At 36.6% G+C, this 14,405-nt stretch overlaps 2 protein-coding genes and 1 long non-coding RNA gene across 3 annotated transcripts; all 3 read right to left on the reverse strand.

Moving 5' to 3' along the window:
• Positions 1–1,126: 1,126 nt before the first annotated feature.
• On the reverse strand, positions 1,127–2,536 carry LOC111368220 (zinc finger MYM-type protein 1-like). The gene has a single exon (XM_022989469.1). The coding sequence runs from the start codon at positions 2,534–2,536 to the stop codon at positions 1,127–1,129; it is 1,410 nt and encodes a 469-aa protein (XP_022845237.1).
• A 4,730-nt stretch (positions 2,537–7,266) lies between these two features.
• LOC111368535 (alpha-farnesene synthase-like) lies at positions 7,267–11,150 on the reverse strand. The gene is made up of 7 exons (XM_022989819.1): positions 10,950–11,150; positions 10,528–10,792; positions 9,416–9,758; positions 8,549–8,767; positions 8,301–8,442; positions 7,944–8,189; positions 7,267–7,842 (listed from the first exon to the last, which is right to left on the reverse strand). Exons 1-7 carry the CDS (start codon positions 11,079–11,081, stop codon positions 7,543–7,545), a joined length of 1,647 nt encoding a protein of 548 aa, XP_022845587.1. The 5' UTR covers positions 11,082–11,150; the 3' UTR covers positions 7,267–7,542.
• Positions 11,151–12,678: 1,528 nt separating this feature from the next.
• LOC111368392 lies at positions 12,679–13,793 on the reverse strand. Its single transcript, XR_002697975.1, has 2 exons — positions 13,224–13,793; positions 12,679–13,123 (listed from the first exon to the last, which is right to left on the reverse strand). It is a non-coding gene; the product is annotated as an uncharacterized LOC111368392 (long non-coding RNA).
• Between the last annotated feature and the right edge of the window lie 612 nt (positions 13,794–14,405).

Consider the following 14,405-nt stretch of genomic DNA (forward strand, 5'->3'; position numbering starts at 1 on the left):
CTAGGGGGTCAGTAACGAACTTTTAAAAAAGTGATGAAAAAATTAAGATAATATATATCTTATTACAATTGCTCTCTACGTGTTCTCATACTTTGATAACGTTCAATAATTACATCATTTTCAATCTTATCAAAAACATCTTTCTCAATATATGCAATCAAACTATCATTCAACCATTGATCTCCAATTCGATTGCGCAGATGATTTTTGACGCAAGTCATCGCAGAAAATGCTCTCTCGATTGTAGCAGTAGCTATGGGAAGAACTAAGGCTAGTGTCACAAGTTTGTAGACTAATGGATACACTTCATGTTTATTCTTCACAACCAACTTCTGTGCAAGATTTCTAATGCCTTGTAATTCTTCAAAGTCTTCAGAAGTGCGCATATCAATAATATACGTATCTAGTTGATCATCAAGTTCTAGGATATCTGCTGCATCAAAATCTACTGGATAATATTGACATAGTCGAATCGATTTGATCTTGTCAAAAGCAGCAAATGAATTATTTGGAGATAAATATGCAACACAAATAAGCAAGTCACTATTTGCTTCAGGAAAACGATCATTCAACTCTTGAAGTTGCATATCAATGACAGCATAAAACATTTCCACACGAAAACGATGCAAATTTGTCACCGTCTCACGCCGTGAACGACCTACAGTTACGAACATATCATCCATATCGGGAACATTGATCTTGTGAGTTTCACAAAACGAACAAATCACTCCCAAAAAAGAATCTCACCCATCATCTCTCATGGTTTGGAGTTGTGTTTTACATATTTGCACCAATTTCATAGCATTGACAATATCTTAATCTTTTCTTTGTAATGCTTTTGACAATTCGTTTGAAATCTCTAAAATCTTTTTCATGAGATATAGATTAAATGCAAATTCAAATCTTAACATCAACTCCAATGAAATGCATGCATCACCTCTTGTTCCGGTATTTGTAGAATCAGTAGCAATCATCTCAATGACTTCGACTATAGTTGAAAACATGGTAATCAAGTTAATTAAACAACTATAGTGAGAGCCCGCTGAAGAGTAATTTCTTGATTGAGACATCGTCCGCTTGATATTTCAACAATGCTGAATGATTCAAGAATTTTCAATCTTTGATTCTATCGAATAAGATCACTCCGTTTAGCTGATCCTCCAACAATATTCACCAATCTATGTACTGTAGTGAAGAAAGTTTCAATCTTCGGATGTTTCTGTGCCACGGCTACAAGAGCTAATTGAAGTTGATGAGCAAAGCAATGAATATAGTAAGCACTTGGATTTTCTTTCAAAATAAGTGCTTTGAGGCCATTATACTCACCTCGCATGTTACTAGCTCCATCATATCCCTGGCCTCTCAAATTAGATATGCTTAAACTATGCGTTGAGAATAATTGATCAATTGCAGCCTTAAGTGAGGCAGCTGTGGTATTCAAAACATGAATGACACCAATAAAATGTTCCAATATACACCCATTCTTCACATAACGAATGACAACTGACATTTGCTCTTTCACAGAAATGTCTTGAGATTCATCAACTAAAATTGAGAAGAAACTATCATGAATATTTTCGATAATCACATGTAGACATTCAGAAGCAATAGCACTTACAATATCTTTTTGCACTCTTGGTGATGTTAATTTCAAATTTTCAGGTGCATTTGTCAAAGCAACGGCCTTAATCTCAGGATTATGATCACACAACCAATGCAATAGTTCAAGAAAGTTTCCTTGATTGTTTGAATCTTCGGATTCATCATGTCCACGAAATGCCATCCCTTGTCGTAGAAGAAATCGAACACAATCAATTGAAGCATTTAATCGGATTCGATAATTTGTTCGAGCTTGATGCGATTGTTTAACGAGATGAGATCGAATACTTTGTTCTTGATTGTTGAACAATTCATATTTGACCCGAGCTTGATTGTGTGCACTACTTGAAGCCCCAACGTGTTTTCCTATATATTCTTTCTTTTTCCAATTTGAAAATCTGCCTTTAACAAATGAACCATCATTCAAACCGAAAAGACAACAATAAAACCAAAACACTGCATCCTTTGCTATACTGTATTCCAACCAAGTGGGATGCTCATTATACCACGAAACACAAAATCGTCGATCTACTTTACCTATTTTTGTGGGTGGAAATATATGATTGCGAGGTTGACAAGGACCTCTTTGCATATATGCTCTTCGAATCGCATCTCGAATATTAACATCATAATTCTGTATTGGAACTCTCAATCCAGGATCAGAGGGAAGCTGTGCAACATCAACATCCCCAACATCTCCAACATTTCCTCCACTATCCCCAACATCTCCAATATCCTCAACATTTCCAATGTCTCCAATACCCCCAAATCCAACATCAACATCTCCAACGTCTCCAATACCCCCAACATCTCCAACATCAACATCAACATCAACATCCCCAACATCGTTTTCATCCCTTTTCTTTCGAACATTCCTTTCGCCGATATTTTGTTCATCACAGGAAATCGTAGATGTATATTTAATGTATTTTTCCATAATTGAATCAAACCAACCAAAAATGAAAAATCAACAAGATTAGAAATGCCTAAATTAGTTTATACTATTTCCTACCTACCAAAAGTCAGACAAAATTTCAATCTTCCCAAATCAATATTATTAATAATCAATTTACATATAAATAAGTAACAAAGCCCTAAATCAGAAAAGGGTCAATTTCCTAAATCAAAGCCCTAAATCAGAAATCCCTAAATTACATTTATTGGGCAGGAACATGAATCATAATTGATTAATTGAACTGTAAATAAATCCAAATTTAAAAATAGGAACTAACCACACATAGAGGCAGGCAGGCAGCAGAGCAATTAACTTACGGTTATTTGTCACTTATGGAGAAGAATTCACAGAAAAAATTTGAGTAAGTGATAAGTCTGTAAGTGTAAAGCTTCTAACCTTCAAGTCAGTAGAACTGAAGTCCGCCCCTGACTGATTGCCGGAGAGATTGACGGGTCGCCGGCACTGGCGTCGGCTGTTGCTGTTGCAGTCGCAGTCGCATGGAGGCCGGAGGCGTTCCAGGTGGAGGCAGAAACAGAGGCGGGGGCAAAGCAGTGGCCGGTGGCTATGGGTGAGCTCTCACTGCTCTGTGCTGTGCTTCAATGGTGGGAGACTGGGAGTGGGAGTCAGCGCCGTTTGTGCGAGAGACTGGAGTTGAGAGAGAGATATACGGTTGAAGCAGTCAAGCAGGGAAGGAATTGTTTGAGTTTTGACTATTTTGATTTTTGACCTACTAATTTATTTATTTAAAAAAAAACCTTAAAACTAGGGGTCAATTGACCCTACATGCCCCCCAGATCCGCCAGTGATTGAACCGGACTAAAATACCCCCAATTTATTCATGGGAATAGCATATTATCCCTCATTCAAAAGACCTTTTCTTCTTCATCAATTGTTCACGCCTTGCAGACCATTTTTTATTCATAAAATTGCCCCCCTCACCGACAGCAGAAGATGGACCGCATTTTGGTAAAATCGACGATACCCACTTTGCTACAGCGACATAAGACATCCATATGTTCTCAAGTTGAGCCCGATCCGCGCTTGAGATCGATCGACAGCCCCCATAAATTTACTTATCGACAGATTCATTGTACAGTCTTCTCCACCCAACTGTGAGGTTTACATGGCATGGACAACGGCGGCTCACACTGGGTCTATCATCCACAAACCATGGTAATCTTCTGACTGATTCATCTTTATTTTAGCACACAATAAATCACATTTTTTACATCTATGTTCTTGACCGACTACTTTTGGCTTTCTCAAAGCTACACGACCCAGGTAACTGACTCGGTGTCCATTGCTTCTCCGACTTGACGCACATGCACGAAGCCAGAGACTCGCAAGTGTGCAAAGTGGGACCCCAAGGAACACTGTATTTTTATCTCCGCATGTGAGCACGTCACTTTTGAGGGACATCGTTGAGGACAGTGTTTCTTGACTATGGGTTGGAATCACATTCGTGATTTGTTCAGCAAAACATCGGGAAAGGATTGGACAATAGAAAAATTTACCACACCTACAGCAAACTCTTTGGTGACAACAATGACTCCACAAAGTACGCTCTTACACCTACAAAACTTTCATAACGTGGTCTGGATTTGAGCTCCGACATCGATGCGGATGATCCTAACGATAGGCTGCCGGTCAATGCCGAGCTAATGGACTCTAGTGATGGGCCTGTAGAGGGCAGAGCAAACTCGTTGATGAATATTTCCCTCGGGCGAAGTGGGGAGAAGTGTAAAGGTAAGCAAACAAACGGGACGGGAAAGGAGGAGTTCGGGGCTAGGAAAGTTTCAGAGTATGTTGACAACTTGGCGACTGCTTCAAAGGAATTCGCCTCGGTGCTTCATTCCAAAGACAAGGGTGTAATGACCATTTTGAAATGTGTGTTCTTACTTTCCACGAGCCTCGTCGTGAGTGGTGACGAGATCCATTTGTTTGCTCTATGGTTTTTTAGGGACAACGACAATTGAATGGCATATAGTGTCGTCGTGACTTAGGGTTGTGTGGATTGAGTATTGCTTCAAACGCGACAAGGAAGCAAACGAAGCAAAGTCGTCCTGGGCGCGATGCAAACTAAAGTTTCAGCTGCAATTAACCATGTTATATTTATTGTTTTTTCATGCTGTTTGCAATCGTAGGTGTTGCGGTTGTTCAAACATTTTTATTTCCCGTTTGTTGAGCATGTATGGAATTATTATACTTGGATGAGAACATATGTCTTAGTCAAAAAGTTCAATGTGTATGTTGCAAGTATGCAGCTTTATTGTTACATCTTTGAAAAAAGAATGATGACAGAATATATTTACTGCACAAGGCAGAGAATATATTCCAATTTCACTAGCCTTGTCCTATGAAAACATGAGGGCATGCAAATGTGAGAAGTGGGTATATGCAATGTACGTTCACAATATTTTTTATTTTTATTTTTTTTATATCCAGATATTTCAGCTTATACTAGACTAAATCCTAGACCCCCAAGACCCTTGTCCTAGAACTTTGGAGGGAGTAAATTACGGGTTATGCTTCAACTCACAGGTTCCCCTCATTGCCTGTACACTTCTGCGCACAATATTGGTATGTCTGTAAAAGGTTTCAACCATTTCCACAAACGGATTGTAGATGGCAGGAGGCGTGTAGCAAACAAGTAGTATACTTGCGTAGAGTGAAGGTAAAAAATCTCCTTGCGTTTAAACGATATGTGTTCATGTCCCTTTAAATTATTATGTATTTTATTTTTTGCTTACTTGGTGTGATTGTGCTTTATTCACGTAGATGAGCGATGAGTCCAATGCAAATGCATCCTCCGATATAGACTGCAGCCTCATTTCCATGCCTAGTTTGAGCGAAGGTTCGGAGGATGAGGTACTGGAACAGATGGAGGACGACATTGTTGCATGGCTAGAATATTGTCGGAGCGCAGAACACATGGTTCGCGATTACCTTTCACCTAACAGAGCCAATAGATTCTTATTTTCTACAACATGCAGCAGTCATATTTTCATGCTACAAAATATGCACATGTACCCATAGACTTGTTTTCAAGAGTTTCGAATGTATCCCCCTATGTTCAGGCTTTTCACACGTACTCTTTGAGACCAGTACGGTTTGGTTAGTAGTACAAACATCGATACATATGAATAAGTTGGTATGTTCCTCTGCATTTTAGCACACAGGAAAGGTTATTGCCAAGTACAAACGCTGTTTGGGTATTCCCTGCAGACCATTTCACATCACTTTAAGCGCGATCTGCAAGTCGTGGTTGCTCTTGCTACTGATATGGTTAAATCGCATCATGACTACAATGACGGTGCCCCGTCGCACCGTCCGAATGCTGCACAGTATCCACTGTTTCAGGAAAAGATATCCATACCACTTCCACTTCATTTTGTAATTGGATGTTGTTTAGTAATTGGTTAGACGTAAAGGCTAACACGCGATCCTGTATCAGGATTGTATTGGGGTGATCGATGGAATGCATGTTCATGTTGTCCTTCCGCGACAGAGAATGACGGACTTCATTGGAAGGAAAAGATTTTCAACGCAAAATGTGTTGGCATCGTGTGATTTCAATTTGTGTCTTACATTTGTCGCCCTGTACTACGGGGAATACGCACAACAATCACATTTTGGCGCGATGTATCCATAGTTCGGATGTAAACTTCCCGAAACCAAGACTCGGGGAATACTACTTAGTTGACTAGGGTTTTGCATATCGGCCAGGTTACATGGCATCGTACAAGAGATCTGATGTACAGTATCACTTCCAAAAATTTTGGAACGGCAATGGTGGTCAACAGCGTTTTTGAAATGCACGGGAGCGGTTCAATTTTCATCACTCATCTTGCTGTAATGTTATTGAGTGGGCATTTGACTTTTGGAAGTAGAGATGAAAAATTCTCAATTGAATACCTAGCTATTCGTTCAGAGCGCAAATGTTTGTGGTTGTGGCAACAATGGGTGTTTACAATTTCTTGAGATGACACGAATGACTCGATGATGGCTTTCACAGAGCAGAAGAAATGGACGACGATGAAATTGAGGTCGATCTTCCAGACGTGAATGACGAAATTGCGGCAAAAAATGATGCAATTGGGGATGAGGATATACCGTGGCAACATCTTCGTGATCATATGGCTCAAGCACTTTCTTAATTGTTAGAAATAATATTTTCATAAAATTTGCTTAATCCATTTTGTAATCGGACAACGTGCATCGCCTACTGTAGTAATTGTGAGACAATGTGCAAAGATATGAATTATTTCGCGTGCGCCTGGAAGCATGTAACAGGAGTGTGAAATAGGGATCCCATTTATATGATGATTGTAGGGGTAGAATTGTCTTTAAGTTCTCATTTGATTGTTATTGGGTCCACTGTATGTCTTCTGATCAACATTAATGGTACATGTCCTGCTACTTCAGTCTGACGCATGTGGCCCTCATTGGTTTGAAAAAATTTGGCAAATAATGAAATTTAATGCACGTTAACGGAGGCCAAACAGACAGTTAAGTATAGATACGATACAAATTATATATATTTTCTCCATTCCGGCATTTACTCTCTATTTGAGTAGTTTTGCCAACTCAAATTAGAGGAAAAGGCTCTATTAAACATGACAAAATTTGATCTCTTGTGTCTCCATCTTGAACACTGAATTCGTCTCCATTCTACATCAATCAGGCTTTAGGACAAAAAGAAATCTCCAACGAAAGTCAAAATAATGAGTCAGGTCAACTCATAAATTAAGAAAGCAGATGCAAGCCTTTAACAAGAGAAAAAGGCAATTCATAATAATAATAATATTATAGTTCTTGAACTTATGCCCGTTATTAACTAAACTTATTAACTTTATATAAGTACATCGGATTGCCAAAACCCATCCACTAATCATCATTGTATAGATTATTTAAGTATAGATACGGTACACATTATATATATTTTCTCCATTCGGGCATTTAGTCTCTGTTTGAGCAGTTTTGTCAACTCAAATTAAAGGAAAAGGCTCTATTAAACAGGACAAAACTTGATCTCTTGTGTCTCCATCTTGAACACTGAATCCGTCTCCATTCTGATAAATGAAATTAGCGACTCGCGCTATGTTTATAATATACTTAACAAGTGTTTGTAGCAAATTAGGAGAGCCATTTATGCATAGACCATTGATTTTCTTCCATAAATTGGAAATGATGTTTCTGATATGGTCTCTAGCTTCCTGTTCTGTAACATTTGCTTCTCTCATGTAACATAGGATTGATGAAGGTGCATCACCTCTCTCCAGTTCGGCCTATTAAATAAAAATCAAAATATCATTCATTACACTTTTAACAAAATAATCGCAATTCAACAATAAAATTACTTATCCGGTCAAGTTGAAAGAATGATTACAGTTGAAGTTCCTTGATCATTGCAGAGACGTATTATCAACGAGGAGTAGTAGATAATTTCTTGATTGTTCTCAAGGATGTCAATGGTTTCGGTTATATCTTGACCTACACCGAAGAGTACAACAAGAGAAAGCAGAGGCCCAGATGATGATATCCAACCATTATCAAGATACTCCCAAAGACGTGGGGTATAACCTGTGTGGTACCACTTTGCTTCCACATGCAATGCTTGACAGAAATCTGCCCACTGATGACAAATGTAAATCTGATTAGGCAATCGTGTTAATCAAATGATAATGAATAGTACTGAAGACTTACATATGTTACAATATTATAAGAATAATAAATAGCTAGGTACCCCTTTCTTTAAATATGATAACACTGAATTCCAGCCCTTTTCTTGTTGAATTTGCAGATCCATATCATTGGTTGTATCATACAGTGCAAAGAAGCATCTCCTTATGGCTTCTGGCAGCTGCTTAATTTCTGTGTGATTCCACCTGAAATGAGGACGTGGTCACGCGAATCACTATAAATATGTGTGTTATGCTCTTTTTTGTTTACCATTGTTTTTAGAAGAATTAGAGTAATCTAAAATAACATTACCTATTAACAGCATGGGTAAAGCACTCCAATTCTTCCATCGAACCATAAATATCGTAGACATCATCGATTATCAAGATGAACATGATGACTTTAGTCAACCATTTTCGAAGGCTTCCATGCTGAGGCTCAGAAACAACTCCCACTGCCCACAAAAAACTTTCAACTACTCGATCTCTTGTGAAAATTAAAGTTTCTGAAAGACCAAGATTTCTCCACCACCTAACAAAAATTACAAAGGGGTAAGTTTCAAAATATTTGTCAATTGAAATTGAAGTATTACATGTGGGTTGAGTAAAGTCTAAAATGGCGTTATCTAAAAGTTCTCTAACATATCCATTTATTCATCACAAGAGGTGTCCCTTTTGAAGCCAAAGTTCATTTTCCTTGATATTTAACATAATACGTGAAATGACCCTATACTTTGGCAACTCCCATCATTTGAAATGGGTTTAGTGTCAAATTATTAAATCCTTGGAAAAAAGAAAAAAAAGAATGAATCGAAGTTCAAATGTTACACCAATGAAACACGATACCGACTTATCCCTCCAATATAGCCGATCCACCTAATTTTCATATTAGGCATCCTAATATTCGTATGATCACTACTCTAATTTCATCTTTCTTATTCAAAGTGAGGTGGACTTAACTTTGACATCGAGAGATATCATTATAAATCTATGTCTAGTAATTGAGATCACGACTGAGTCTGTATAATAGGACAAAGCCATTTTCTCTTGCTTACTATGGTCCTCATTTCGAATAAGCAAAAAAAAAAAAAAAAAAAAAAAAAAAAAAAAAAAAAAAGAAAGGAAAAAGCTTTAATGACCACCTATAAGTTTGAAGCAGAAATTTGACTAAAGATTTTACCTTACAATCTCCTTGAGATCCTTTTGCTGTTGGGCTTGAGCAATGTTGAAGTTAAGCTTACCCAGCTGAAGCAACATAGACCTAGTCTTGTTCTCTTTCTCCAGTACGTGGATATGTTTCTTGACATTAAACCATTCGACACTCAAATGCAACGGACAAACCAATGAAAATATTTCATGATTTGCTCTCAAATTCTCCATGGCAAAAACATGGGCTGTATCCAACAAGCATTCACTTTCCATGCCAAGATAAGAGGCTTCCAAAAGTTGAAGAATTGGTTTAGCATCCAAGTGTGCACTTGTCTTGAATTCTCCCACATCATCAGTGAAGCAAAGGAACACGTCTGAGTTTCACATAATATTCCCAAGTTAGAGAGCATATTATTCGAGGAATTTAAGGTTTCATCTTTTTGCCAATTAAAAAATAACATATTTATTAACTCATGGAGGTTTGTGGAATATATGTAGCAACTAGTATTTAGATAAAAATTAGATTTTTAGTGAATTTTTATAGAAGTAGATGATACGTGTATTTGAAAAATCATGGTTCTCAAGAAATGTGTAATAAAAATTAATTATTAACTTTAACTTAAATTTTAATAAGCTTTTCAGTTAAACCAAACCGGGGATTAAAGTAACCAATCAAAACATATGGAAGTCTCCTTTCACCAGTCACTATTCACAATTCCACATGCATGCACATAGTTCTCTTCCTTAATGATTCGCTTTCTACTTGATGCAAAACGAAATAAAATAAAATAGAATTATTATTGAAACTTCCAATTTTGCCCGCTGACTTGTTTTGTTTGTGAACTCTTGTGTGGATGGGGATTATGTTCAAGTTCAACCACGTCTTAGAAAAGGGACATACTAATGTTTTTGATTCATATCTTCAACATCCTACGTCATGTGCATGAATTCGGATTCAATTTTTTTATCAGTAGCTCTGCACAGAAAATTTGGCGTGACTTTAACTCGAGATCTGTTTTCTATAAATTTATATTGAACTCCTTTACACAAAATCCTAAGCTAGACTATTAGAAAATTGACAAACATATTTATGATCTAAAAAACGTCGTTGTTACTAGTGACTTTCAAGAGAAGAATTCCCACCTTGTGAAATCTCATATCCATACTGCCTAAGAATTCTGAAGCATAATGCAGTGTGGTAGAGGTTCTCTTTCATGCAGAAAACAAAGTTGTTCATATTCACCATATTGTTTAGGTTTTCAGAGATATCTTTTTCAAAGTAGTGAGAAAGAGCTAACTTGCTAATGCAATCTATAAGCTCTAACTTAGCCACTGGATCGTTCATTTGACCGAATATGCACGAAACTTCCCTTTTCAATGATTCCACTTGTCTTCTGTATTCCTCTTCCTGTAAAGGACCCAAAAATTAGCACAATCAACTACAACAAGTACAATTCCACTTCACTTAAATATGCAAAATATATTTGGGCTACTCCAGAGTCTGCATTAAATTTATTTGTGTTGTTTACTAAAGAAAAAAGAACAGAATTAACAGAAAATCTCACATCATATTTGTTTGTTAGAGTCTGTAGGTGACAGTAATTCCAGATGTTTGGCTTATAATTAGCAGTTCGCCTTTCCACGGACTCTATCTTCATTCGGTTGTTCAAAGATTGTTGATCACCCGCTATTTTCATTGTGGAATTCTGATACTAATAAATAACAGAAATAAGTAGTTTTGAAGATGCCTTTACATGGAGTTTATATTGCTTATATATAGCGAAAAGAGCAACAGAAATGGACGATAATTTCGGCAAGTGATGGTGACAAATCATTAAGATTGTCTGTAATTTGTGGACTATTGATTTGCACTCTATTGATAGTGTTTTCCTTTTTTGTGAATGAATGTCGTCATCTTGCGTTCAAATCTATTAATTTGTTGATGTCATGAAATTAAAGAAGAATCTCACTCATCTTTTGGAGATTGAGTTCTGATTGAAAAGAGTATTGGTAGCAATGCATTCGTTACCAACACTGTATTTTTTTGGGCAGTGCCCAATGACAGGATGCCACCTGTCAAGTTGTATGTACAATTTTATTGTACATAAAGCAAAATACTTGAAAAGTTACCATATTCACCCACCAATCAATGATCGGGCCCATACAGTAAAACTTTAACCTGTCAATATAATACTCACCCAAGGACAGATCTTTGAATAGTTCTTTTGTAAATCGGCATAATTACAAGAGTGAATCCATTCTAATTTTAATAACTATAGAAGTTAGCGTTTGGTGCAACAATTGAAAATAAGAGGAATGTAAAATTCAATTCTAATGGTTAAGTTAGTCCACCAAAGATTCACTAGTTTTTGGCGATAGTCACCATGGGATGTTACACATTTATGTATGCTAAGTTATGTCAATCATCAAAATATTCTAGATTTTTAGTGGAAGTCATGCAGAAAATTGTAATTTTGCCTGGATTAATTGTTACGCTGTATTGCATGTTGTAGCATAAGTCCTTGACTTCTGGAGGGCATTGCCTTCATTTACGTCCTGGATGCATCTCCCTCAATTAAGGTACCAATTTAACCAGTTGGTATAGCCTAAACCCAAATTTTTACACTTGGTTGTAGGTGTCTTATTGTACTACTTATTTTAGCATACATGGTTATCTTGATATGATTAATAATTATGTGATTTGTAGCTAAATTCGGAGACTTCAGCTTATATTACTTGACCTCATCGTAGATGTAGATTTACAGTTATCAAATCGAACAACTTGTTCAAGTAAACCAGCCGAGCTTAATTTTGATCAAATTCGGAGTGTTCCAATAGTGATCTTTTGGTTAAGTTTTTAAGTACTTATAAGCAATGAATCCTTAAAAATATATTATTATAAAGTTTTAAATCCCAAAAAAATGTATTATTATAAATGACATTTGATAAGCTTTCCAAGTACTTCAAAGCTTTACCGCCCACACACATGCCTTTTCAGTCCTATTCAATTTCATAAATAGTATGACCCGAAGAGAAAAGTCATGCATGTGTTCCACGCAAAGCGTAATGTGAAAAACGTATTGCACGCTTAACTACAGGTTTAACACATGAAAGAATTTTTATTGAAAAGAAAATGACAATCTGATATTTATTTGTAGAAGTCAAATCTTGAGATTTTTTTTCTTGTACGAATGGTGGAGGAAGGTTCTTATCTTATATTTAACGCGTCCAAAATTTCTTTTTCCATTTTTTTAATTAAACGACTTTATTAAGTCGTATCTTTTACCTTAGATAAAAATAAAACATATCGCAATAAAATTAAATGTAAAATTTTCCGTCTAAACACAGGCGTATACTGAAAAGTTAAAGATCTACATTTCACGCATCCTAGTTATACTTGTCGTCACCGCCACATGCAGATTGTCATGGCTCTCTTGTCTTAATCACTTTCAAACTCGTTACTAGAAGGAAAGTAATTATAAAGCTCATAGCATCCATGTAATCTTCATAAATAATTTATCTAACGCCTCCTGAAATATTCCCTTATCCTTGAGTAGTAAAGTTGTACCTCCACTCTGAAATCATTTGCAACCGCTGCCTTTGGTTGTGGTGGTAGAGTAATCTCTTTATCAGCACCACAAATTTTTATATCCAATCCTATGCTGTTCAGATTATTTTAAAGTAATTTCCGGACTCATGCTGGAAGGCCCTACTGCTACATATATTGGTGTACACATTGCTGCTATATAGCAAAAACATTTTTAAGATATTAGATATATAAGATTATGTTGCTGATGTTCTTTTCTACTATTTCTAACTAAAAAAGGTTAAACCCTAACCTTAAGGGTCCCCTACCACCCCTGCCTTGGAGTATCGTGAGGGAGGTAAATCGCAGATTATACCTCCAAGGGTACAGGATAGAAGGCTGCTTGTACACTTGCACTTACCCAAGAGCCAAATTCATATTTCAGGATTCGAACCCTTGACGCAGCAGTCTCAAACAAAGTTGGATTTCTCCACCCTCCCATTTTACCACTTGGAGATGTGCCCTGGGGGCGACACTTAAGTATACATACGATACAAATTATATATAGAGCCTGTTTTAGCTACATTATTCTTGGTAGCGTGTGGCTACCCGTGTAATGTTCCTTTTCATGCATTTGTTCAGTGTCAAAGGCCATTTAATTTGGTCGGACCAGTTCTGTCCTTCAACGAGTGGCTAATAATCTAACAAGATTGTAAATTTCACTTCTTTTTTCCACAAAGGAAAATTCGAAGCGAACACGGCTGTTCGTGGTCCCCTATGATAGGTTGGATGGAGAAATTTGGCCCTCCAGTGGCCCCGGTGATGTAGCACTTCTCATTGTCGATAATATTAAATTGGCTTTAATTCTATATGGTCAATAGTCAACGAGAACCAAAGGACGATAATATTAAATTGGCTTTATTTCTATATGGTCAATAGTCATCGAGAACCAAATGACAATAAGATTGGAGAAGTGTCATTGAAATATTCTTCTCTTTTTTCGATAACATTATGTGGCTTGCATACATTAAATCATCCTAATATTTCATTTTTATATAAAAAAAAATATTTTAACGAGATTTTTTTAATTAGAGAATATTAACACACAAGTTCTTAAACATATTACAATCCTCTTATAGTGAAACCCTAAAATGAAATGTAGACATAATTATTACATTAGGGGTACTAAAACACTCTAAATCCCCGTTTGGATTCCATTCTCTTTCATTTTTTTCTCTATCTTATTTTTAACCAAACAATCTTTCATAAAATAATATTACATTAAATCAAAAATTTTTATTCTTTTTAAACCATACATTCTTCAAAAAAGTACTAGTCCAAACATTAAAATTTGGAAAAAAATTGAGGCCCAAACGGGGGATAAAGAGTGTAATTTTACATTTTTTTTGTTCTTACGCTGTGCGTTATTTGATCTATAAAAAATAGTTCATAGATGATAATATTTGGGGGGGGGGGGGGGGGGGGGGGGGGGATT

The sequence above is a fragment of the Olea europaea genome, chromosome 19 (genome assembly GCF_002742605.1).
Source record: "Olea europaea var. sylvestris chromosome 19, O_europaea_v1, whole genome shotgun sequence".
Lineage (NCBI taxonomy): Eukaryota > Viridiplantae > Streptophyta > Magnoliopsida > Lamiales > Oleaceae > Olea > Olea europaea.

What these genes read in the sequence shown, in the direction of transcription:
- LOC111368220 (XM_022989469.1), bottom strand. Translation starts at nt 2,536, where the DNA reads ATGGAAAAATACATTAAATATACATCTACGATTTCCTGTGATGAACAA.
- LOC111368535 (XM_022989819.1), bottom strand. Translation starts at nt 11,081, where the DNA reads ATGAAAATAGCGGGTGATCAACAATCTTTGAACAACCGAATGAAGATA. An exon ending in TATCATATTTAAAGAAAGGG is followed by an intron (nt 8,190 to 8,300) that starts GTACCTAGCTAT and finishes ATTTGTCATCAG; the next exon opens with TGGGCAGATTTCTGTCAAGC. An exon ending in ATGATCAAGGAACTTCAACT is followed by an intron (nt 7,843 to 7,943) that starts GTAATCATTCTT and finishes TTTATTTAATAG; the next exon opens with GCCGAACTGGAGAGAGGTGA.